Source organism: Nomascus leucogenys, chromosome 2, assembly GCF_006542625.1.
Source record: "Nomascus leucogenys isolate Asia chromosome 2, Asia_NLE_v1, whole genome shotgun sequence".
Classification (NCBI taxonomy): Eukaryota; Metazoa; Chordata; class Mammalia; order Primates; family Hylobatidae; genus Nomascus; species Nomascus leucogenys.
In genome coordinates, this window is record NC_044382.1 from 42764501 (window position 1) to 42791709 (window position 27209).

The 27209-nt window shown below is 37.2% G+C and overlaps 2 protein-coding genes across 2 annotated transcripts; one reads left to right on the forward strand and one right to left on the reverse strand.

The window, feature by feature from the left end:
- Positions 1 to 8493: 8493 nt before the first annotated feature.
- LECT2 (leukocyte cell derived chemotaxin 2) lies at positions 8494 to 16612 on the forward strand. The gene is made up of 4 exons (XM_003266412.2): positions 8494 to 8740; positions 10563 to 10659; positions 12162 to 12307; positions 16015 to 16612. The coding sequence occupies exons 1-4, from the start codon at positions 8695 to 8697 to the stop codon at positions 16179 to 16181; spliced, it is 456 nt and encodes a 151-aa protein (XP_003266460.1). The 5' UTR covers positions 8494 to 8694; the 3' UTR covers positions 16182 to 16612.
- Positions 16613 to 21451: 4839 nt separating this feature from the next.
- FBXL21P lies at positions 21452 to 26561 on the reverse strand. The gene is made up of 4 exons (XM_030822803.1): positions 26181 to 26561; positions 25594 to 25716; positions 22464 to 22635; positions 21452 to 22095 (listed from the first exon to the last, which is right to left on the reverse strand). Exons 1-4 carry the CDS (start codon positions 26544 to 26546, stop codon positions 21452 to 21454), a joined length of 1305 nt encoding a protein of 434 aa, XP_030678663.1. The 5' UTR covers positions 26547 to 26561.
- Positions 26562 to 27209: the final 648 nt, after the last annotated feature.

A 27209-nucleotide genomic window follows, 5' to 3' on the forward strand; every position in this document is an offset into this window, starting at 1 on the left:
TGCACCAGTATTGTTTGAGAATGGACTTCTATGTACCCAAAACAACATGGAAGCATGGCACCGAAGATGGGAAAACTTAATAGGGAAGGCTTATGTTGTTGTATTCAGAATCATAGAAGAATTTTTAAAAGAGCAGTGCCACATAGAAAATGAAGGTGAACATATTCTCCGAGGAAAGCCATGTCCTAAAAGAAAAAAAGCAGCTGTTCATTGAAATGCAAGATTCCAAAATATAGTTAATGCTTGTGAAAGTCAGTCATTTTTTTTACAGACTACCTTTGCACAATGCCTATAATCTATTCCTGTAACATATTTCTTCATATGTGAAACTTTCTTTTTAGTTTTTTCTTTTTTTAGTTTTATTATTTTAAATTTTCAGCATTTTTTTTTTTTTTTTTTACAATTCACTATGCACATTTCATCTTTGCATCATTTCCAATGCTGGAGTTATAAATTGTGTAGAGACTTGTAGAAAGTTCTAATTCATTGCATACATTTTTGCAAATTTGACTCCGCAAAAGTATATTATCACAACAATGACTTTGTGCGTAAACATTGTGCCTGTACGTAAAAACGTTGAAACATCTTCAGTAAATAAAGAGATGTTCCTTTTGTGCATCTGCATTTGTGAAAGATAAAATTTCTCGAGATCTCAGATCTTTGGACAGCTGCATGTTATGATGGTGATTCACTGTGGTTTTTGATTGATCCCATCAAAAGACTTGGGTTGTGCATCACAGTATTTCAGATAACTGCAATTTTAAATCTGAGTGCACACAATTTCCAACAATAGTAATATGCACTTACACATTTCCATTTTTGACCTATTTCTTTATGAATATGATTCATTTGCTCATCACTATTATATTCGTATGACCGTTGTTCGTATACCCAAGTGCTTATGCTTGCAAAAATGTGTATTGTTGCCTGTTGGATTGTGTAAAGTAGCCTATAGTGTTCTGTCATGTTTTTACGTGTCTCAAGTAAATCCCCTTTTGAAAATGTGAATGCATATCTTTAAAAAAATTTTTAATTTTTTTTCCAGAATTATAGTATCAGGATTTTGATCTTTTGGAATTTCAACATTTAGGATTATGGCATTTGGGGTTGTATCTTGGTGATTATAATTGGCTCCCATGGGAAAATAACTGATGTTTACATCTAGTTCCATTTTGGAGTGGATAAGAAAGCAGGTGAGAGTGAACTTTATTAAGTTTTATTTTTAGTTATTTTTAATTAATTTTTTTTTATTTTTATTTTTTGAGACAGAATCTCGCTCTGCTACCAGGCTGGAGTGCAGTGGCGCACCCTCAGCTCACTGCAACCTCCACCTCTGGGGTTCAAATGATTCTCCTGCCTTAGCCTCCCAAGTAGCTGGGACTACAGGTGTGCACCACCATGCCTAGCTAATTTTTGTATTTTTAGTAGAGACGGGGTTTCACCACGTTGGCCAGGATGGTCTCAATCTCTTGACCTTGTGATTCACCCACCTTGGCCTCCCAAAGTGCTGGGATTACAGGCGTGAGCCACTGCACCCAGCCTTAGTGTTTTGTATGTGCTTGGCCTAATGTAATTATTTTAGGAATACTACTTCATTTAATTCTTACAAGAATCTTATGAAGGTTGATATCATCATCTTCATTTTAGAGGTAGTAAAATGAAACTGATATATTGATTGTCGAGCTTCAAATTCTGAAATACGAGAGAGGCTGTGTATGAATGATGAGTCATTCATTGAACCATATAACAAAATATGTAAAAGTATGAATTCTAGAGTCTAGTAGAGTTTGGGCCTTGGCTTTGGCACATCCAGCTGTGGAACACTGAACATGTCATTTCAGTTCTCTGAGCCTCAAGCTTCCTCAGCTTTATTGCTCAGCTTTTTGCGAGGATTAAATTATACAGGGAACACACTTGTTACAATACACTCTGTACAGTAAGCTTGACTCCATTGACTTATGCAACAAATCTTTAAACAATTTTTATTGCATAATATTTTTTATTATTTGAAAAATGATTTACATATATTGAGCCAGTCTTGTATCCCAGGAATGAAGCCAACTTGATTGTGGTAGATAAGTTTTTTGATGTGCTGCTGGATTCAGCTTGCCAGTATTTTATTGAGAATTTTTGTTCTCAATAAAATTTTTGTTCTTTCTGATGAATCAGTGTTCATCAGAGATATTGGCCTGACTTTTTTTGTTGTTGTATCTCTGACAATTTTTGGTATCAGGATGATGCTGGCCTCATAGAATAAGTTAGGCAAGAGTCCCTCCTTTTCGATTGTTTGGAATAGTTTCAGAAGAAATGGTACCAGCTCCTCTTTGTGCCTCTTGTAGAATTCAGCTGTAAGTCCATCTGATCCTGGGCTTTTTTGGTTGGTCGGCTATTTATTATGGCCTCAATTTCAGAAATTCTTCTGGTCTATTCAGGAACTCAACTTTTTCCTGGTTCAGTCTTGGGAGGGTGTATGTGTCTGGGAATTTATCCATTTCTCCTAGATTTTCTAGCTTATTAGTATAGAGCTGTTTATAGTATTCTCTGCTGGTTGTTTGTATTTCTGTGGGGTCAGTAGTGATGTCCCTTTATTATTTTTGATTGTGTCTATTTGATTCTTCTCTCTTTTCTTCTTTATTAGTCTAGCTAGCGGTTTATGTATTTTATTATTTTTTTTAAAAAAACAGCTCCTGGATTCATTGGTTTTTTGAAGGCGTTTTCATGTCTCTATCTCCTTCAGTTCCACTCTAATCTTGTTTTTTATTGTAATTATTTTGTCACATAAAATTGTGTGTGAATGTTGAAATACTGAAAGATAAAAATCTGGAAAATATAAAATGTATAAAACATATATGTACAGTTTGAAGGGTAATAACCAAATGAACACCTGACCCAGCACCTGGTTTATAGGAGCATTGTCAGCCCCCCTGAAGCCCAGGTTCCCGCCGCTGATCACATCCTTTTCCTCTAACCTGGAGGTAACCAGTATACAAATTGTGTCAGCTCCTCTCTTGCTTTTCTTTATATTAATAGTTTTACCATATGTGTATGTGTTCCTAAACAATATATGCTTTAGATTTGCATGTATCTGAACATTTTAGAAACAGCTTCATCTTGAGATATAATTTATAAAGCTTACCTGTTTCAAGCATGCATTTGAACTTTTGATAAACATATACTGCATATTGTTCTGTGATTTCCTTTTTTTTTTTTTTTTTTTTGAGATGGAAACTTGCTCTGTCACCCAGGCTGGAGTGCAGTGGCGCAATCTCGGCTCACTGCAACCTCCGCCTCCCGGGGTCAAGTGATTCTCCTGCCCCAGCCTCCCGAGTAGCTGGGACTACAGGCGTGCGCCACCATGCCCAGCTAATTTTCGTATTTTTAGTAGACAGGGTTTCACCATGTTAGCCAGGTTGGTCTCGATCTCTTGACCTTGTGATCCTCCCGCCTCAGCCTCTCAAAGTGCTGGGATTACAGGCATAAACCACCACACCCAGCTGATTTCCTTTCTTCTAATCACCATTATGTTTTTGAGAGTCATCTAAGTTGATGTATTTGGTTGTATTTTATTCATTCTCATTCTTGTAGGGTATTTCATTAAACAAAAATACCAGAATTTGTTCCCATTCTACTGTTGATGCACATATAGGTTGTTTCCTGTTTTACACTACTACAAATGACACTACTATGAACATTTTGAACATGCACACATGTTAGAGTATAACTAAGAGTGAAGCTGTTCTGTCGTAGGGTATGGACAGGATCAAATTTCTATGTTTCGTAGGAGGACGAGACCACCACTCGACCCACTATCTGAAATAAAAAGACAAAGCTGAATGAGTGGCAATAGTTAGGAAGAGCTGTGTCGGTCATGCACAATCTTTCCAAGCAGAGCAGCCTGTTCATCTTATTTATGTATGGATTTGGGAAGCTGGGAGTTCAGGGATTTGTGGACTTTCGGAGTGTTAGGGGTTTGACCAATTAAGAAACATGGTGCTCAGGTAAGACTGTTGTTGATTGGTTGGGAATCACTTACTAGAGTGAGTCTGTCCCTAATTGGCTGAAAGTCAAAAGTGAGGGGCTGTTATTGATTGGTTGTTTTGAAGAGCATGTTTACCAGACGTGGGTTGTCATTGATTGATTAAAGGGTTTAAAATATAGGTGGCTAAATATTACCAAGGTTACAGAAAAATCAGTTTTTCCTTGGTGTGTGGGAACTTTTTTATGTTCAAAAGATATTGCCAACAAATTAATTGTCCAACAAATGTCTTTGTATAACTTGTTGCTAAACTTTCAAATATAAACAAACTGGAGAGGATAGTATAGTAAACTTCTATGTACTCATTACCCAGCTTCAGTAATTAGCAGTTCATAGCCAATTGTGTTTAATCTATATGCTACCTACTCTCCAAACTCCTGGATTATTTTGAAGCAAATCTGAAACATCCTATGATTTCATACCCATAAATGTTTCAGTATGTATTTCTAGAAGATAGGAACTTTTTACAAACACCTAATGTATTATGCTTAAAATTACACAGAATAATTTCTAGTATCATCAAGTAGTGTTAAAATTGTCCCTATTCTCTGTTTCTCTCTGTCTGTCATTTCCTCATTTGATTCAGATTCCAGGTAAAGTCCATACATGGCATTTTGTTGATAAATCTTGTAAATCTCTTTTAATCCGCAGATTGCCCCTCTCTCTATTTTCCTTTCCTCAGAATTTATATGTTGAAGAAACCAGGTTCTTCATCTGGTAGAACTTCCTACAGCCTGCATTTGGCTGACTGCATTCCTGTGGTACATTTAACATGCATCCCTGTGCTGCATAGTTCCTGTAAACTGGAAGTTAGAGCTAACGGCCTTATAAGACTTTAGCCTGATTTTTTGACAAGAATACTTTATAGGTTGTGTTGTGCATTTCCAACAGGAGGTATAAAATGTTTGATATACTCTCTCCTTCTCTCTCTTCATAACAGTAAGATTGATTAGGTATCATCAGCCTGATCCATCCATTACAAAGTTTCTCATCAGCTTTTCAGCATTGATGACATTGCTCAGATCCTATCCCATTATGGGTTTCAAAACAGTCTCCTACCATCTCTTCTGCAGTTTAGAGGATGACACTGGCTTCAGAGGGGAAGATACATTGCAAACAGTTAATACAGAAGGCAGGGAAAATAGGAGGAAAGCAGGCCACAGGTAGGAAAACAATAGCATTGCTGGAGCAAAGGTTTTGTGCATTTAAAAATGTGAAGGGTATTGCAAAATTGTGCTCTAAAGAGGTTAAACCAACTTACACTTTTCAATAAATGTTTCTACATACCCTTTGTCAATTTGATGGGTGAAAAACTACACCTCATTCTCGTTTACAATTGTTAATTTTAAGATTTTAAGTGAAGTGGATCACATTTTCAAATACATATTGGCAATCTGTATTTTTTCTTTTATGAAAGTCTGTTGCTATCTTTTGCCCATTTTTCTTTTTTCTTTTTTTTTTTTCTTTTGAGATGGAGTCTTGCTCTTGTCACCCAGGCTGGAATGCAATGGCACAATCTCGGCTCACTGTAAACTCTGCCTCCCAGGTACAAGCGATTCTCCTGCCTCAGCCTCCCAAGAAGCTGAGATTACAGGCATCTGTCACCACACCTGGCTAATTTTTGTATTTTTAGTAGAGATGGGGTTTCGCCATATTGGCCAGGCTGGTCTCGAACTCCTGACCTCGTGATCCGCCTGCCTCGGCCTCCCAAAGTGCTAGGATTACAGGTGTGAGCCACCGTGCCCGGCCTTTGCCCATTTTTCTATCAATTTGTTTACACCTTTTATTTTTTTAAAGAATTCTTTATATATTAGGGAGATGAGTTCCTTATCTGTCATATTATATGGATTATAGTTTTTTTTTCAGATTATTGTCTTTTGACTCTGATCAGGATACTGTTTGCTTTGTAGAAAGTTTTTTTTTTATTGTTATAACACATTTATCAAATATTTCCTTCAGAGCTTCTGGGTTTTTTAACATTCTTTGAAAAGTCTAACCCATACCAAGACCATTAAAAATCATTCATAATTTCTCCTAGTATTTCTATGGTTTCAGTTCATTTCTTTTCTTTCTTTCCTCCTCCTCACTCTTTCTCTCCTTGTGCATACAAATGTTTGGTTCACTTTGATATGGATTGAAATTTTATTTATTTATTTATATTGAGACAGGGTCTCACTATCTCACCCAGGGTGGGGTGCAGTGGCATGATCGTAGCTCACTGTAATTTCAAACTCCTGGATTCAAATATTCCTTCTGCCTCAGCCTCCCAAGTAGCTAGGACTACGGACACACACACCATGCCTGACTAATTTTTTAAAATGTTTTGTAGGGATGGGGTTTTGCTATGTTGTCCAGGCTTGTCTGAAACTCCTGGCCTCAAGTGATCCTCCCACATAGGCCTCACAAAGTGCTAGGATTACAGGCATAAGCCACCACGCCTAGACTGCACTTTTATTTCTTGCCAGATGTTGTCTCAATACTGTTAATAGAATGACTTATATTTTCTCTCATCATTTAAAGTATGACTTCTATTGTGTACTACATGCTGTATATATTTGTGTCTATTTCTGAATCATCTGTTTTGTTTCACTAACCTGTTCTTTCAGTACATTGACTCAGATCCTTGATGTATTCAATACATTGGCGTTCTATATTGTATACATTAGATGCCTTCTTGAAAGGTTGTGTGTGAAGCAAAAACAATTAGGTGCATAATCTCATTGGCATCGTTTAGTTATTGTTGTGTAACATACCACATCAAAACTCAGTGGCTTCCAATGACAGCCAGTTAAGCCCACACATTTATAGGGTATACTAAGCTGGATTTCGCGACGGCAACCGTGCTCTGCGTGGTGTCCATTCCCTTCCCAGGGCAGCAGGATCGTCTGCCTCACGGCGATGCAGAAACACAGGAAGGAGTGTGCAAAGACTAAGGCCCCAGAGGACCCAGGCTTTCCCGACCCACTGCCACTTCTGCCTCATCTTGGTGGTCAAAGCCACACAGGTAAACCCAAAATCATGAGACATGGCAAAGGTGTGGACACAGAGAGGGTGAAGAACTGGGGCCACAATCACAATCTCCCACAGCTACTGGCACATAATTTAAATGGGGAAGCTTCCATAGAGAATTCCAGGCGCTCATCTAATATTAAGCTAAAAAGGAGCTGCTAACATATATTTGAAACACACTGAAAATTTAAGTCCCCAGAAAAGTACAGGGTAACATAACACCCATGTGTCTATCTCCAATAATTAACAAATTAATATTTTAACATATTTGCTTCTGATTTTTTTCCTTTTTTAGAAATAAAATATTTTAGAGTTTATGTACTCCGTATATCCTTCCATGGTTTTATTTCTCTCACTATTCCAGAAGTAATTACTACCTTAAAGGTAGTCTGTGCATATTTTTACTATATATACAGCATTCATGAAGATTAATATACTTGTTTTCAGATTTTAAATATTACAAATAGTATGATACTATATATATAAAATTCTAAAAATAGCTTTTTAATTCAACCGTATATCTAGAGATCTAGCTGTGTTAATACGTGTAGATTGTCTTCATTTAAATTGTTATATTTTACTCTGTTGTATGACTGTATTAGTCTGTTCTTGCATTGCTATAAAACACCTGAGATTGAGTAATTTATAAAGAAAAGAGGTACAGAAAGCATGGTAGCTTCTTGGGACATCTCAGGAAACTGAAAATCATGGTGGAAGGCAAAGGGGAAGCAGGCACGTCTTACACGGCTGAAGCAGGAGGAAGTGAGAACAGGGGAGGTGCTACACACTTTTAAACAACCACATCTCACCATAACTCACTCACTCACTATCAGGACAACAGCACTAAGGGGATGATGCTAACCCATTCGTGAGAACTCTAGTCCCATAATTCAATCACCTCTCACCAGGCCCCACCTCCAACACTGGGGATTACAATTGAACATGAGATTCAGGTGGGGACAGAGATCCAAACCATATCAATGACTATATTATAATTAATCTTTTTTCCTTTATCGACGGATGCTTTTAATGGTGTTAACTTACCATTATCATAAACAAGAAAACATTTAAAAATCCATATTTAAGGTAAATACATGCAATTTTATTAAAATATTAAAGTTATTTGCAAATATTACAGGGCTGAAATATAATTAAACTGAGAATTCAAAAACACCTAAGGGATATATTAAGAAATATGTTATGAAGGGCTACACATTATTAATGATCAATTTTCTTCTGAAATATGTGCTATCAAGGAAATAAAAGAAAGATCTACCAGCAGAGAGCACTAAATATTCCATCATTCACACGAACTTTCTCCTACAAGCCACAGCCCAGAAGACTGTCGATGCACCTAGCCTTATCATTTTCTGTTAATATTTAGTCAGTGTTTCCAATATAATTGGCTGCTTCTTCAGATCAAAGGCTTTTACATAGGCCCTACCTGCAAATCAAACAGCTATCCATGGAATATTAGAACTTGACTTGCTCCATTCTCTTATACTTTATGTGTCTCACACTAAAGAAATGAGAGATGCAGAATTCTAAGGCTAAATAGCTAGGAAGTATTCATTCAAACTTGAATATTCTTCAAAGAGAGTGTGGGGGCAACTCTAATCAGAGGAAGAAACTAAAGGAAGTAAACCCACATGTTTTCCACCAAAGCCCTCCTTTTGGCTGGTCTGATTTCTACTGGTAAGTCGAAAGTGCAATTTTAGAATGTTGGTTAACTTTTAAAAACTGATTTCAGGGTAAGCCTAAAAAGATTAAAAAGTCATTAATAGCATGATCACAACAAAGATTTGTGTATTTGGCTATTAAAAATGAAATAGGAATGACACATGGTCCTGAGGATGTTTTAAATAATTTAAATGGAATGTTCTGGTTCTTTAATGAGGGAAACATAATAGTGGGTTGAGAAGACATTACAAAGCCTTTCAGTCTTGGTCTGGGACTTAACTAGAACAAAACTAGATAATAAAAAGTTGATATAAGTATTTGATTTTGATTTTGATCAAATCAAATTCTGATACAGATACTAATACAGAGACTGGTGTGGATTAAGGCAAAGAGAATGCTCCCTTAAGACTCACCGAAGGAGGAAAAAGTGAATAAATTACTACACTGTCTGATATTTGCCTCAATTCCCAAGGATAAATATTAGTTGCCAAAGTGATGCGATTATATCTTGATCAAGGTGTTGATTTGGAGCTTGGCTACAAGGCATAAAATTTTTGAAACCCACCTTTTAAAAGTATTTTACAGAATAGGCTTAATGGCCATATTCTGTAGGTTCTCTTCATAGCATAGGTATTAATGAAGAGTAGAATGTCTTTAAATAAAATCAATAGTCAAATTACCAGGTTCTTGCTTTTGCTTGTTTGTTTCAAAGTGCAAGGTTGAGTGTGCTCACTGTATCTCTGTGAATGTTAACACTGGAAATCCAGGACATTTAATTCAACTGAACATTTATCAAGTGCTTACTATAGTAAAGAAACGAATTGTGCCTAAAACAAAGTTTGCACCAAGTCTGCTGAGAAAGCAGCCCCTCCTCCATGTTTTATAATTTTTCATATAATTGGTTCTACTCCTTTTCCTACCTTCTCCCCTAATCTCAGTCTAGGCTAAATTGGTTTGACATTTCAGATTATTTCTAAGAATCTTCCTCTTCCATGTTTGCAACTATGAGAGATTTATCTAGTGTTAAACAAACTTGGCTAGTACAGAGTTCGTTTCTCCTTTAATTCAAACATTTGCTTGGATTTGATTAGTAGAACTAACCATTTCAAAATTACTTTACAATTTCTAAAATTATTTTCTGAGCCATGCTGTTTTATTATTTTTGCTTAATCTAAAAATAGTGATCCCCATGGCAGATAATGAGCAAAGAAAAATAGAAAAGCACAACTTATACCGTTTACTAATGGATCTGAAGCAAAGTATAATGATGGAGGCCAATGCTTATAAAGAAACGCATTCAGCTGGGCGCAGTGGCTCACATCTGTAATCCCAGCACTTTGGGAGGCTGAGGCGGGCAGATCATGAGGTCAAGAGATCAAGACCATCCTGACCAACATGGTGAAACTCCGTCTCTACTAGAAATACAAAAATTAGCTGGGTGTGGTGGTACGCACCTGTAGTCCCAGCTACTCAGGCAGCTGGGGCAGGAGAATCGCTTGAACCCAGGAGGCGGAGGTTGCGTTCAGCTGAGATGAGGCCACTGCGCTCCAGCCTGGCAAAAGAGTGAGACTCCGATTCAAAAAAAAAAAATAAAAAAATTGTATTCTCTAATACTCTAACGTCACAAAGCAGAATTCTGTGGCCAGGGAAAAAGCCAATTTTACATCTGAATCAGGATATAAAATTCTGGAAGGACGACCTTCCCATATATACATAAAGTTCAGGGAAAACTACAGTGAAAACAGAATTATCAGGATCAACTGTGTGACTGATAAGGCAAATGGAGATAGGAAATGTCTTAGGCCAGGGGCTCTGCTCTCACGTTTCTCCTTTTTAGCACTGGCAGGGCCATGGGCTAATATATGTGCTGGCAAGTCTTCCAACGAGATCCGGACGTGTGACCGCCATGGCTGTGGACAGTACTCTGCTCAAAGGTATGAAGTTGCACAACCACCCACCCAACCCTTTGGTCCCTAACCTCTTTTCTTAGTGTCCTTGCCCAACGTTGGTTGCCTCAAAAGCTCACAGTTCTGACAGCATGAAAAACCAGAGATGTAACCAGTTACATCACTGTCTTTGGAGCAGCTTCCAAGAACTCTGCTTCAAGTATGAGCTGTAAATTGGGATCAGAATGTGGAAGAAGGAAAAGAGCAGGCAGCAAACACAACATTTTCCTTCTGAATGTCTTCACACATTCACTTATCTCACCTGTTTTTTTCCAAAGGGTTATCAAACACAACTATCCCATTTTATAGAAGAGAAACTTTAACTGAGGTACCAAAGGGTTAAGAGACCTGCCAAGCACAGTTGGAGATGGTGAAGGCTGGACCTGAATTCAGGCTTTTGGTTCCTCTTCCCACCAAACCACACGGTTACTGGCCCAGGCTCTGGAGATTGAATATTAGAGGCTGAACCTAAGCAGGACAGAAAGCACCACTATCTCTTCCAGACAATGAGGGTCACACTTGTGAATCTTCAGTTATAACCAACATCACCTTGGGGTGCCACTTTCTAATGAAATAGCCTTGTGTCCAGTGATATCACTGATCTCCATCCTAACTAGAGGGGAACTCTCACATATACAGATACTACTTACAAAGCAACCTCAAATACTGAAACAGGACTAAGAGAAGGGAAATATGGGAAATATCCCTTGAATTGCCAAAATTTAGACTCAGCTCATACTGCAAAGTTTATGCACTTGATTGATAGAGTAACTTCTTGGCTCTTGAGCCTGCTCAGTGTTGCTTTGTACATAATTGTAGCAATCCTGGTGAATCCGATCATTCAGGTGACAGCCTATTAGAAGGGAGGAGAGTCTGGCGAGAGCAGGCATAGTGACAGCAGTGGGAAGCAAGAGCTCAGGGGTGGCTAAGACGAACTCAAGGCACCTCACAATCTGGAATAGCTTGGTTTGGGCTCCATGCACTTTAATAAACCTAGGAGGTATCACTCACTGTATTAAAATACCATAGATAGTAAGTGACGTTTACAATCACTTTTCTAGATCACTGCAAGACAAATAAGACTAGGGTAACATGTGATACTTTTATGATAGCTTCCCATAAAAAGACAGCTGTTTTCAAAGTGGGCTTGAAGACATCAAGATCTAGGTATCTAGAAAATGCACTTACATGGACTGCCTCATTCCCCCAACATGCCATAAAATAATAGTAGCTAATATTTGTTTAAGGCTTATCATGTACCAAGTACCATTTTAAATGCTTTCGTCTTTGTAACATGGTTATTAGCACCTGCGGGGAGGGAGGTTAAAATTGGGCTAAACAGAGTGAGGCATCCTGGGACATCCCAACATGTTCTGGCAGCTTCAAGCTTTGGTACCTCGTCTGGAAACAGTGGGGTAACACCATGTTCCCAGGCAGTAAAGCTCCCCTAAGGCAGTTCCTCAGTCTGTTCATTCTTATTTACATCCTAGAAGTCAGAGGCCTCACCAGGGTGTGGACATCTTGTGCTCTGCTGGATCTACTGTGTACGCACCATTCACTGGAATGATTGTGGGCCAGGAGAAACCTTATCAAAACAAAAATGCTATTAATAATGGTGTTCGAATATCTGGAAGAGGTAAGAGAGGTGGAGTCTATACCTGGGGTGCCTACTGGAGATGTTGATGCTCATTTAATGCAGGTTCTATACATAGAGATTTTGTACTTCTTTCAAAATGATAAAACCTAGAACAGAAAGAATATGCAGTGTACCCAAACTAGCTGATGCATTTTTTAAAAAACTTTTGTTTTAGGTTCAGGGGTACATGTGCACATTTGTTATATAGGTAAACCACATGTCACAGACATTTGGTATACAGATTATTTTGTCACCCAGGTAATAAGCATAGTACCCGATAGATATTTTTTTCTGATCCTCTCCCAGCTGAGGCACTTTCAAGGACGTTTCACCATTTTCTCTGAAAACTTCTGCTTCATGCACACACTTCACGAAACCCCACAGCTGATTGGAGGCGTTCCTTCCTGTGGCCCATGTGGTTTTGCTTAACAATCTATAAACAAAACCACTTTCAGCAATGCTAACCATAATAGATAGATACTAGCATTTACTCAAATCCCACAGATCATAAATGCTGGCATTTCTGCAAGAGTTGAATGTGAAATATTTTTGAAAGCTTCTAAGTTTTGGGTAAAGCTAGATCTCCTGGTACTCCAGGTATTCGTTTTGTTGTTTGGTTACTCCATCAAGGTATAAATATACACATAAAAGTGTACAACACATCCACGTATAGCTCCGTGAATTTCAAAAAGTGAATACACCTGTGTAATCAGCACCCAGATCGAGAAGAAGAACATCACCTACATCCCAGAGATCCCTTGTGCTACCATTTAGTCATTATTCCCAGCAAGGTAATCACTATCCCAAGTTCTAACACCATGTATTAGTTCTTCCTGTTTCTAAAAATGGCATAAATAGAATTAAACAGCATGCACTCTTTGGGTCTTCTTTCATTCCACATCATGATTATGCAATTTATGTTTTTGTATTCACGTTCTTTCTGATGCAGATTCCATTATATGCGCATACTTTCATCTATTTATCTATTCTTCCTCAGATGGACTTTTGGGCAGTTTCCAGTTTTAGACGATTATAAATTTGCTGCTACGAACTTCCTTATACCTTTTAATGAACATATATACGCATTGCTATTGGGAGTGAGTCCAGAAGAGACCCTCCTCACCAAGGCTGTGAGAGGCATCTTGTGAGGGAACCCACATCCTTGAGGAGCTATATAGTGGTTTTCCTCTGTAGGCCAATGTCACAACGGAAACTTCTGCCATTGAACTGTGTCCTCTGAAGTGGCACTCAACAGTTAATGCCAAGGTCAGTGAGAGCAGAAGCAGTAATCAGATTCACCCAAATCGCAGAGATTTGTGACACTGGCTAGTAATCATGGTGACTCTAGAACTGAATAGATGAACAGCCAACTAAAGCCTTATTGGACTTGTATGAGTGGAAATGCTCCAGGTCTGATGAACCAAATGCAGACCTCAGTCATCACAATAATGGGTTCCAATTCCCAATAAATTCCCAGGCTTGAATTGGTTCACAGTCCCAGAGCCTCTTGAACAAAGGGAGGCTCAGTCCTTTTGCGTAAGGGTCCTGCTACACAGCCAAAAATTTATACTGTAAACCTTACTTCTAGCTGTCCCCAAAGGGACCTGCAATGGTTTAGCAGAATGATAGCACATTGGGGAAGAAATAATTAGGCTCTTCAGAGATTATTGGACACTTGCTCAAAACTGACACTAATTCCTGGAGATCTAAAAGGCCACTGTGGTTCACCAGTCAGACTAGGGGCTTATAGTCAGGTGGTAAACATAGCTTTTCACTAGGGTCCATCTTACAGTGAGCCCAGTGCATCCTCCAATCTACCAAGAGGTTATTTCCCCAGTTCCAGAATGCATAATTGGAATTGACTTTCTTCTTTCAGACTGCCTTGGCAATTCTTGGTTATTTGCATTTCCAAATAAATTACAGAATCTGTTTGCTAATTTCCACCAAAAATCCTGCTGGGGCTTTGACTGAATCTGCAGTAAATATACAGATCAAATTGAGAACTAATATTTTTAAAGTAGTGAGTCCTCCAATCAATGAACATATTATATCCTCCACCTACTTAGGTCTTCCTTCACTGTTATATTAATGGTTGTTGTAGTTTTCAGTGTAGAGGTCTTGCACATCTTTTGTTTAATATTCATTCATAAAACCTACCTGATGGAGTTTTAGCTCTTCTACTGCAGAACTATCCAATAGAAATATAACAGAAGTCATATATATAATTTTAAATTTTCAGCTGGGTGCAGCGGCTCGTGCCTGTAATCCCAGCACTTTGGGAGGCCGAGGTGGGTGGATCACTAGGTCAGGAGATCGAGACCATCCTGGCTAACACGGTGAAACCCCGTCTCTACTAAAAAATACAAAAAATTAGCCAGATGTGGTGGCGGGCGCCTGTAGTCTCAGCTACTCAGGAGGCTGAGGCAGGAGAATGGCGTGAACCCTGGAGGCGGAGCCTGCAGTGAGCCGAGATGGCACCACTGCACTCCAGCCTCGGTGACAAAGCAAGACTCCATCTCAAAATAATAATAATAATTATTATTATTATTATTTTAAATTTTCTAGTAGCTATATTGAAGTAAAAAAAAACCATGGTATTTTAATATTTTATTTAACTCAATATTTTCAAAGTATTACATCAATATGTAATTAATACAAAAATTATTGAGGTATTTTACATTCTTAAATACTAAGTCTTCAAAATCCACTGTGTATTTTACCATTAAAGCACATCTCAATTCAGATTAACTACCTTTCAAGTGCTGAATAACCACATGTGGCTAGTGGCTACCATATCGGACAGCATAATTTTACAGCCTTATTTTTATGCTCACTTGACCGGTTTGCAGTGTCAGTAGTGTATCAAACTCTCCTATTATTGGTGGGTTTCTATCTATGTCTCCTGGCATCTCTTGTAGTCTCTGCTTTACATGGATGACTTGTGTTATTTAGTGCATGGATAGTTGTAACTGTTGTATCTTCGTTGTGACTTGTGGCATTTCCTTTGTCTTGTTTCAGTGCCTTTTGGCCTGATTTCCACTCTGCTGGTAACAGGACAACAGCCCTTGCTTTCTTATTGCTTGGCAAATCTTTGTCCATTTGCTTGGAAAATCTTTGTCCAGCTCTTCACTTTCAGCCTTTTCAACTTCTGTGTTTTATTCCATACAGCATTCAATTGGGGTTTGCTTTTCAACCCAATAGGACATCTTTTAATAGACAAGATAAGGCCATTCACATTTATAGATATGACTCCTGTATTTGTACCCAACACCATTTTATTGTATAATTATTATATTGTACTCTATTTCTCTACTTGGGTCTTTGCCTTTTTAGTTCTTTTGATATTTAGCAAAGTTTTTATTTTTGTTCCAGTTATTTCTATTTTTCTTTATCTCTAAAGTCCAATCATTTTATCAGAACATGTCTTGGAGTTGACATTGTTCAGGGCTCACCTTTTCTAACTAGCTAGTATTTTCCTGCTATAATTCTTCAATGCCTTTATTAGCGTTCCATTTGAATCTATTCTTCCTTTGGCATCTTGTAATTTAGTCTTCCTTTTTAATATCATTCTGTCATTTTCATCTATTCCTCTCCTGAGTTCACTCAACTTTCTTTTTTTTTTTATTTTTTGTCCATTTGTTATTTTTTTAATTTCAGATTCAAGATTACTGAAGCCCAGATAAATAATTATACTTATTTTCTTTTAGGTTTTTGTGTCAAAATGTTCTACATTAAGCCAATTAAGTATAAAGGTCCTATTAAGAAGGGAGAAAAACTTGGAACTCTATTGCCCTTGCAGAAAGTTTATCCTGGCATACAGTCGCATGTGCACATTGAAAACTGTGACTTGAGTGACCCTACTGCATACCTGTAAATGGAAGGCCAATGGTCAGATCTTCAAAATAAAAAGTCATCTTAAAAACCTGGATGCATACCCTGCTCTTCAAGAAATTTGTGTTCACAAAGGAAAAATGTGTGAAGGGATGGATACCCCATTTTCCATGACGTGATTATTACACATTGCATGCCTGTATCAAAACATCTCACGTACCTCATAAATGTATACATCTATGTACCCACAAAAATGTTTTAATTAAAAAAAGGAAATTTGAGTTTAAATAGAAACATGATAAATGCAAGAAAGAAAACATTTTGATTTTAACTCATTGTCACTCTGATGTTCGAGTGAACTGGTTTCTTCAGGCTCTTTGATCTTTCTGTCACCTATGGAATCTGAGTGGTTTTATTTTTTAGATTTCTCAGTCCCGAAGATCTAAGATAAATAAACAAGAGAACTTAAGCTGGGCCAGGCTGCATTTTTGACACCTCTAAAACTAGCAACCTTTCTGCTTGAAAATAAGAAAAAGCCTGAAAGTGTTTCTACGGTACAAGAACAGCAAGTGGTTTACAATGCTAGATTTAGTATACATTTAATACATATTCAATGAATAAGTTGAGTTTAGGTAGTAGACTCTCAGCAATATCCTTAGGTTTATCATATCGGTTGGAGAGAGAGCTGCTTTCATGGATAATAAAGGATTTGCTGGTATTTCCATCCACCACCCACATGATTATGAATGATGGCAGTCCAAGAAAACATATTCCAGATTTCAGTGAGGCTGCACTACAGGAAGGACTAGAGTGAGAATGAGGCCTACCTTTATCTGAAGTGTCTCATGGAACTGGGCCTGTCAACTTCATCTAGCCATATGCATATTACGGCTACTTATTTCTACACATCGTTGTATTATATCTATGTTATTCTGTCTTAGTTATATTGACAACAGGTACTATGAGGAAACAAGACCATACAAATGTCCAAAGGACCAGAAATAATTTTGGCTCCTTAGAGTTTAGCCAGTCGGTAAGAAATGAATACGTTGAACTAATCATTCTGGAAACTTCCTTCATGAATTTCTGCTTAAATTTGTTTGGAATGCAGAAAATGCCAGCAGAATGATTACATTCTTATGTGTAGATTGTTAGAGGAAAACATAATTAATTGAAGTTTATTGTTAGAGAAATGGCTGCATTTGTGTATCAGGACATATGTATGAGAATGTTCAGGATATCACTATTTTCATAGCAAAACCTTCAGTGACCCAAATGCCCATCAACAGTGAAATCCAATAAATAATCTCAAAGTTACAGAACGTAATAGTCAACAGCAGTCACAATAAATGAACTTCAGCTAAACACAACTACCTGAATAAATCATGGCAATATAATTTTAAGTTTAAAAAAGTCCAGAAGATCACATAATGCATGATATTCTTTTTATAAAGTTAAAACAGTTAAAATTAGAATGCAATTTCCTTTTTATATAACAAAATCATATAAAAAGGGAAGCAAGAAAATAATGAACTCTAATTAACTCATAACTAGATAGAGAGGACCACACAGAAAGATTTAAGTTATTATCAGTGCTGTAGTTTTGCAGTTGGGAGGTGATTTCATGGGTATTTATTATTATGAATAACATGTCACAGAAGCAACAGGACTTGCAGTGGGTGGCCAGGAAGAAAGAGTTATCATGATGACTCTCAGGTAGTTGAGAATCTATGTCACACAATTAGCACCTTCTTATATCTATTAGGTTGGTGCAAAAGTAATCACGGTTTTTGCCATTACTTTCAATGGCAAACTATATCTAGCACTGTCTGATTTGAATATGCATCTCCTTGGTACCAAATAACTTTGGGTTCTTTCCAGAAATTTGGCTTTCAAAAAATAAATGCTGTACTCCACTGAGGACACACAAAAAGGAAATAGCACATCAGCTCTTAAAGGCAATTTTAAAAGAAGCTCTGAAATATTTGAACAATAAAATCTATGCTTAGTTTTCCAAATAATCATCCTCCTGATTATTTAGGAGGCAAAACACAGGTGGATATGGATATTGTTTTTAAAACCAGACTCATGACCTGGAATGGAGAAATTCCTCAAGGTAGAGCAGGGACATTGCCTTCCCCTCAGCATTCTCACATCTGCTCAATGGAAATGCAAACTTTGGACCAAAGGACTTCTTTCTCAGGAAGAACTGGAATACAGCGCCCTCTAGTGCAACAACAAATCCGTGTTATTTTCCCCCTTGTCTTTTAGGTTTGGATGTCAAAACGTTTGACTTAAGCATAAAAATATTATAAAGGTTTGAATGACAGAGGGGTAACAGTATGGAGAAACTTGCTTTTCATTAGTAACCATGATGATAATATACACTTCAAAAATTGTGATATTAGATATTCTGTCAGGTTTGATAGCTACACATTAATAACATGAATACAATCAATATTTACTTTGAAAATGTTTTGAATTATCTGCAAGAGATAAATTTAACAGAAGAAAAAGGAGGTAAGTGGCCGATTTAAGAGGCCAGGCTACAAAGGGAAGAATCCTTGCATCCATTTGACATTTATCACACTCGGTGGCATATTACAGTAATCACATACCTGTTGCCTCTGTGACATGTTATTCATAATAATAAATACCCATGAAAAATCATCTTGCCTCCTGACTCACCTCTCCTGTATTTGGTACAATACAAATGAGGCCAGCAAGGATCACAAGGAAGGAAAAACAAAAAATATGAGCATCCTATTTTTGTGTTTCTTCAGCACAACCTACAGTAAGACCTTTCCCCCATTCTCTCCATTTACCAAATTTTTGCCCACAAAATTTTCCAAACTTCTCCAGAATCATCTAACAAATGTAAATGCTTTTAACATGAAAAATTTTGCTTGCAGAACTAAAATATTCTCCAAAGACTAAAGTTTGAAACCCACTTAATGTCAAATTCCGTTATCTAGAATCCACTAGTTTTAAGCAAACAGTACTTTTCATAGACTTCCAAAGTAGAGACATTTTCATTAGACAAAACATTTAAAATACTCTATAAGTTCTTGTCTTGTTTTGGCTGTTGTAGAAACGTTTTACTTTCCATTTACTTACCCAGTAAGTCAGGCCAATCAAGGTAATTTACATGAGTTTATGAACTTAGATTTACTCTGAGTTTTGCTCTAAGATTCATTATAGTGCTTAGTTCACTGGGTTCAACTACTGGGCCACTAAAAAGCACAATTTAGAGCAGCAACTTCTCATTCTATGTAGAAGAGGCCAATGGTACTCATCATCTCTCCATACTAGTCGACAATGGGGAGAAACTCACCCCCAATCTCCCTTCTCTAGTCCCTCTCTGTTTTGCTCCATTATCCTCGTGCAAACTCCACTGGCATTCTGTCACCTGACCATTCGGGTATGTATACTCCTCCTAGAATATATCATGGTAGAGTGATCCCAGGTGAGACCAGAGGCTTATCCCTTCAGAATGTCCACCGCTGCTCTGATCCCCAACTCCATCTCTGTTAAGCTATTTCTTTTGTTTGTCCTGTTATCCTAATCAGGTTTTTTAAAATTTTGTTTTGTTTTGTTTTGAGATGGAGTCTCGCTCTGTTGCCCAGGCTGGAATGCAGTGGCGTGATCCCAGCTCACTGCAACCTCCGCCTCCCGGGTTCAAGCAATTCTCCTGCCTCAGCCTCCCGAGTAGCTGGAACTACAGGCAACCGCCACCAAGCCAGGCTAATTTTTGTATTTTTAGTAGAGCTGGGTTTCACTATATTGGCCAGGCTGGTCTCAAACTCCTGACCTTGTGATCCGCCCGCCTCAGCCTCCCAAAGTGCTGGGATTACAGGCGTGAGCCACCGCACCCGGCCCCTAATCAGTTTTTAAGTCCCGTATTATATGATGCTTCTGTATCCTCCTGAAATCTTAAAGTATAAATTGTATTATCTGTAATTGTAATACCACCCCAGTCCTCAAGAAATTGGTTTTATTTTTTTAACCAGTAAAATCAGCTCCACTAGCATTTATGGAGTAATTACCAATGTAGCAATACTGCTCTGAGAGGGAGGAACAGATAGGTAGATATGAGAAGCCTTACAGAGCTTACAGTGAGAAATAACATGGCACGGTGGTGAGAATGTACACACAAACATAGTCTCTAAATACAGGAATATAAAAGTGCTATTTTTTAAACCGCCATTTACACATCACAATGTATTCTAATTGCTTAATAGGTAAAAATACTTATAATTTTTTCCTAATATCCCAAACTGGAAAGTGACGAACATATTTAATTCTCTCTTTTTACTTTAATTGATTTCTTAGAAATTTAAGATACTGTGGGGCAAACTGAATGGAACAAGCTTGAAAACCAAAGTACTTACGTAAAATTTACTATGTGCTAACCACTAGCATGGCAGATTCTGTGGATAAAACAGTGAGCAAAAACCAGCAATGATATTGCACTGATGGAGTTTACAGTGCAATGGAACAAACTGGTAATAATCAGACCAGTAAGTGATGAATTGTAACAGGGTAAGTGCCGCACAGTAAAGCCAGGCTGCTGAGTGCACTGTGCAGAGTGCACAACGTGGACCTGACCTATGAGCAGGGAATGGGCCGGGTGTCCAGGAAGGCTTCCATGGTCAAGGACATAAAGCTAGAGGAAAGATCTGAGGAGCACAGAGAGTCAGCCAGGCAGAGAGAGGTACGAGCGAATTCCTTGTGACTAGAGGGTGCAGGACAGTTCTAAGGAACTGAGAGGAAATGGGAACTGAAGGGCAAGGGGCAGTACTCTGGAAATTAGAAGTTATTTATTGAATCACAAGATGATCTCATATAGTGCTAAAAATGTTATAGTTAAATAAGCTTTAAAATATTTCATATTTTATAAAATATATTAATACCAAGATAAAATAGAATCAAATAAAACAATGTAATAAAGTAAATGACATAACTTACAGAATCCAAGTTCAATATTACACATTTACTTAGCAAGCTACAATATGCCTCCAAGGAAAGCTGAGAAATCTACTTAGAAACCATCTGTAGTTTTTGGCATATCGACCATCTAATCCACATACAGGGCTTGTGCCCTATTTACAGCGATTTCTTGCTTTTCAAATTTCTTATTTTTTTTCAAATGTTTCTGCAGCAATCCATTAAGACCGTTTGCAAACAATCAAATATTTGACCTAAAATACAGCAGCAACACATTTTAAAATTTACATTTGCTTAGATAAAAAGCAGCTAATCATACTGATTTAAAAAAACAACAACAAAAATTTCGGAATCTTTGGCAGCCAATTACCAGAGAGGCATCACATCAGGGAACCATACTCTTCCCAGGTATTTGGAGACTTCAGTGTGAATTTCATCTAGGCTATAATCCTCATCAGGGATCAAAACTTCCTCCATTATAGAGAGCTGTGTTAGCCTTCTCCCACACAGTCTTACAAACTTGATGAAGGCACTGCAGCTAACTTCACATTCGCTGAGGCCCAAGGCTGTTAGGTTTGTACAGTGTTCAGCAATACAAATAAGTTCATTATCAAGAGGCTGAAGACCATTAGCACACACCACTAACTCAATCAGTCGAGGACAGTTGAGACCTACCTGTCCTAAAACCGCTTTGCTGACTGAACGACCAAAATAAAGGTGAGTAACAGGGGTTTCTTCTTTGAAGAACGTCTCAACTTCCTCTTCATATAGAAAGAAGTACATAACAACATTAACCCTAGGGGAATGTTTAATAAGTGCATCCCAACTGTGTTTTTTAATAGGATGAAATTTAATCTGTCCAGGATTTTCACTCACAACATCAATTCGGAGATGTTCAAGGTTAACATGAGTCTCGCTTGAGAGTGCAAGGAGAAGTTCATCAGTTAGGATGTAATAATTCAACGCCAGTTCTCTAAGGCCTCGACAATGATCAGCTACACAAAGAATTCCTGTGGGAAGTTGGGGAAAACCCTTAAGAACAAAGAATCATACTGATCCTAATACAATATTTTGTAAATTTAAATTTGATATTAATTATTCATTATTTGTGAAAATAGCTATCTAACAACTTCTGAGAGCATGGCTGCCAGGAGGTATTATGTATATCATGAAAAGCATATGTATACATGTAAAATTAAAATATCTTGGGAGAAACTTAATATAACTATACCTACCTTGCAGATTAAGAAATCTTTCGAAAAAACTTACTTAAATAATTTATGCTTCATAGGCATATAATTTTCAAAAGGAAATTGCATCTTTATGGTTATTATAATAAAAATATCGTATCATTCTAGCTTTAAAAAATGTAACCCACCATCAGATGAAACATGAGGACAGCTACTCATTTTTAGGAGTCTTAGAGTGTCACTATTATTGGCCACAAGAATCTTCAATGAAGGATCATCCACTGGTGTATCTTCAATTTTGATTGATGATAATGATTTTGAGTTGATAAAAACAACTGTAAGTGCTGACACAAAATGAGACTTGCATGGCAATAAGAAAAAATTATGAAAACATTATTTTAAAATGTACAGCTTTAAGTAATTCATTAAAACTATATCAATACATGCTAATGATAACATAGTAACAACCATGAACATACGGCTGTTTCCACAGAATCATTTTCCAGTAGAAGATATTTTTATAATGAAGTATAGTTTTATACTTTTTATAATTGATACATGAAATAGTGAGGAAAAAAAGCTTCAAAGATTTCATAAAACATGTCTTCCAATTACTTCAATTAAGGATTTGGTTTTCAATATTAAAAGGACATAATTATTGTATATTTATTTCCTAGAACAGGGGTTGGTAGATTACAGACAACTTGCCAAATCCAGCCCATGGTCTGTTTCTGTATGGCTCACTAAGAATGGTTTTTGTATTTTTAAATGGTTGGAAAAATTTTTTAAAGAATAATATTTTATGACATGAAAATTACATGAAACTTGAATTTCAGTGTCCCTAAATACAGTCTGATGGGAACACAGCCATGCCCTTTATTTAAATACTGTCTGTGTCTGCTTTCAGACTCCAGTGTTAGAGCTGAGTAGTCGCAGCATAACTACTTGGCCCCCAAAGCCTGAAATATTTGCTATCTGAGTATTTTTGACCCCTGCCCTAGAAGAAACAGAACTTTTATCTGATTTATCCACTCCTGTATGTCTAGCACCTAAAATAGTATCTGGCACATAGCAAGGCAAATGGACGATAAAAATTTGTTGAATGAACAAATGAGGTTTTAATTCATTTTATAAGATTTCACAATCTTCAGTGACATGCTTTTCCTAGCAAATTATCCAAAGTAAATCCAAGTCTGTATATGCTTTGAAGACTGACACACTAAAACTTACTTCTAGTTTGATCTGAAAATGAGTAGAATTTCAAAAATTTTCAGATTCAGTATTTTTTGGCAAAGATAGAAAGTCTGGAAACCAAATCTGTACATGATCACTTTTCCCTTTTTAAAATCAATCCATTTGGATTCTACCAAAGGTTCTATTATGCCTAACAGAATGACCAAATTGGTTATAAATGTTCATTAATTTATAAGAAAACTTATTGATTTATACTAATTGTAAACTGGTTTGCACACATTTTCAAATGGTAGAAGGCTAAACTTCTTCAGTAAATTTCATGGTGCCAAAATTATTAGGGGAATATAAATACAAGGTTTAGTTTCCCTTTAATTAACTGTCAACTGACTGCTTTAGTCCTGAAGGGTGACTTTAAAAAACATTAGAGTACATATTTCATTATAATAGCAATATATTAGTTTAGTACTATTTATGCTTAGCAAAATGCTATACTTTTATTTTTCCTTAGTTAACAGATTAAAAAAACTGAGTCTCAGAGAGATCCGTGACCTTGCCAGAAGCCACAGAGCTCACTTTAAACAGTAGAGGCAGAGCTTGAAATGAAGCTTGCTAATTAATTCCTGGTATCTAGCTCTGGTGACTGCATCAGCTAACCTAGAAGCTGGCCCTGGAAGCTGATGTGCAACATTAGAGACAGCTTTTAGAATATAAGATGAATTTCAGGGTAATCTGATTCTGTAGTTCATAAACAAGGAAATAACTACCTAGAAGTGGTAAATTTCATCGGATTACTTACATTACTCTAATCCCTAAATGACCCATTTTTTTCAGCACATCCCTTTAGAAGATAAACAGCCCAGCAGAAATACTTGCTAGAAGAGTGCCATGACCCAGTTTATAAGAGAGAGGCTGCTATTCCTCTATCCTCCTCCACAGGAAAATTTCCATTAGCCAGCTTTACCAACTACCATAATTTAATGCCTATCATATATCAGGCACTATTCTGACTCTGGGTTTATAGTGGTAAACAAAATAGAATCTCTGCCTTCAATGAGTTTATGTTTGGTATAAGGAGAAGAGAATAAAGACATTAAATAAATAAGGTGGTTTCAAGTACTGATGAATGACATGAAGAAAATAAAAATAATGTAATGGTAGAGTACATTATTACTGGAGCAGGAGGTGCCATTTTCACAATGGTTAAGGAGGGGCTCTCCAAGGAGATGGCATTCAGGTTGAAGCCTGAATGAGGAGAATACGGTATTAGTTTCTATGGCAGAGAATGGCTGGTTGCTTCCTGGCAACCATTCTTCCTTTGTTAATCCAGTCCCAATTTTTAGCTGGGCACACTGCCACCCAGCTCAAAGATTCCCCAGACTCCCTGGAATCTGGTGTGGCCAGACTTAGAGGTAAACAGAAACACTGTGTAGTACTTACGGGTAGTCTCCTTGATAAGGAGAAGGCACTCCCTTCTTCCCCCATTTCTAACACCCTAGCCCCCAGAGCAAGTATGCGATGGTCGGAGCTCAGATGGTCATCTTGAAGAAACACCTTGGAGAGAGTGGAGTGGCTGGAAGAAACCTAGGTTCCTACCACCTTCATACCAGCTATGGACTGTCTCACCTATCAATTTCTTTAATGTGAGAGAAATGTACTTTGGTCATGTTTTTAAGCCACTTTTGTTTTGGAGTTTCTACTGCATGAATGTAAACATCATGCTAACAACTGTAGTTCATTTAGTTAAACATTATATTGTTCCACCTCCAAAAGAGAGGCCACAGAATCACAGGAAAAACATCCACTAACATCCACTATTGCCTCTACATGCTCTATGTTCAAAGTAACTACATAAATTGTTATTTAAATAGAATAAGCACAATATCCAAATTTTATATTAATGACACTATGGGAACAATGACTACAGTTACAAAATCTATCTAAAGAATGAAAACATGCATAAATGATTTTTGCAAAAATAAGTGCTAGTCAACAGAAAATGGCTTTAAATAATACTTTGAATACAAATAGGAGATGGTCTGTCTTTAGGAAAAAAATGGCTTTTGCCTAGTTTGGCAGTCTTTAGGGATTTTAGTATAGCTCACCAAAAGTGCGTAATATCCTTACCTCTGACACATTCATGAAACTTGGCTTGGCTGTTGAAATCAAGCTCAAGGTCTGGATGGAACAATTTACCAGCTGAGAGAGTATATCACAGGCAGCTTCTGCTGACTCAGCGCTACTGTCAACCTAGACAGACAATTTTTAATCTCGAATAATTTCCTGAAGATAATTTATCAGAAATACTGGCAATGTAATTATTTAGTAGAATTCAATTGCAAAATTTCATTCATTCCTTTGAGCTATCATATAAATGAGTATTTTTTCTTCGTACAAACTGTCTCAGATTATAAGATGAAATACAGAGATGATGACAAATTAGCTTTCCAAGAACTTCCTATTTTCAAATCTTTTACAATTACCTGAATTTTAATAACAGCATACAAATGATGGAAACTGCATTTTAAGTTTTTCAATTACAGTTCAAGTTCTACACTTCAATTGATGCAAATAACTGCAGAAAAACAGGAAACCGCTTCGGATAAAACGCTTTGCAAAATTCACTGACTGCCTCAAAGTAAGACTCTAGATACACAAAAGCATTATTAATGAAATGTAAGTCATGGTTTCTATTTAATGCTTATTTTTCTTACCTTAAAGCTGACATACTGAAGATGAGCAGAATGCTTTTTAATGATCTGCTGAATGAGATCAGGATGAGTGGACTTAAAATATGAAGTAGCTGACTGGTTCAGTTCAAATTCAAACTTTCTCCAAAGGTCAGGAATATGAAAAACTTCATTCCATCTCCTACACACAGAAGATGCATGGGCCCTATCTAGTAAAGGAAGATACTGAAAAATTCGTAATACTACATGGTGAGGCAAACTCCCCCAGTCTAGAAGAACCGTGTGCGTATGAGTCTGGTTGAGAGAAGAGTAGAACCCAACTTTTGGCTGTTTCACTGCTCCTGACAACTGGACAATTTTATTCTCAACAGATAAACTGTTCCTCTTCATTCTGTAAACATTAGAAAATGTTCAGTGTCTGATAGTTTGTTCACATTTCCACCAAATATTGGCACTCTAACTGTACATAATAACATTAGAAAATGAAAAATTGTTTAATACAATTTTAGTAGGTATCTTCCACTTTCATGCATGGATAGGTGCTACCGCATGCTGGGGATACAGCGATAAAGAAGTACAAACCTGTTCTCAAAGAGCTATGGTCAAATGGTGAAATGCAGCGATAAGTGCTATGACCAAAGTTGGGACAAGTTTCAATGGAAGGAAAAGAGGATGCATGTGATTGAGTTTGTGTGTGGAAGAGGTGGCTTGGGAGGCTTCCAGGAGGAAATGTCCAAGAAGCAGCGTATGTCCCAGGTTTTTTTTTTTTCCTAGTCAATTATCGTATTTTATCTCTTTCAAAGAAGGAAGTATCACATTGCAATTGTCCTCAAAAGAAAAAATGGGAGGTCTGGGAGATAGTAAAGCACAATTAAAAGCATAGGTCTAGATAAGTCCCTACTCTGCTACTTACTAACCATATGATCTTGTCAGAACAAATTACTCTAAGCCTCAGTTTCCTCACCTCCAACAAGAAAAGTACCTATATGATCATTGTGAGGATTAAAGTACCAGCAGATAGTTTAGTTGCAGTCTGTGTTGCTATATTAAATT

What these genes read in the sequence shown, in the direction of transcription:
- LECT2 (XM_003266412.2), top strand. Translation starts at nt 8,695, where the DNA reads ATGTTTTCCACCAAAGCCCTCCTTTTGGCTGGTCTGATTTCTACTG. An exon ending in GGCTGGTCTGATTTCTACTG is followed by an intron (nt 8,741 to 10,562) that starts GTAAGTCGAAAG and finishes TCTCCTTTTTAG; the next exon opens with CACTGGCAGGGCCATGGGCT. An exon ending in TGTTCGAATATCTGGAAGAG is followed by an intron (nt 12,308 to 16,014) that starts GTAAGAGAGGTG and finishes ATTTTCTTTTAG; the next exon opens with GTTTTTGTGTCAAAATGTTC.
- FBXL21P (XM_030822803.1), bottom strand. Translation starts at nt 26,546, where the DNA reads ATGAAGAGGAACAGTTTATCTGTTGAGAATAAAATTGTCCAGTTGTCA. An exon ending in GTTTCATGAATGTGTCAGAG is followed by an intron (nt 22,636 to 25,593) that starts GTAAGGATATTA and finishes TTGCCATGCAAG; the next exon opens with TCTCATTTTGTGTCAGCACT. An exon ending in TCCTCATGTTTCATCTGATG is followed by an intron (nt 22,096 to 22,463) that starts GTGGGTTACATT and finishes AACTTCCCACAG; the next exon opens with GAATTCTTTGTGTAGCTGAT.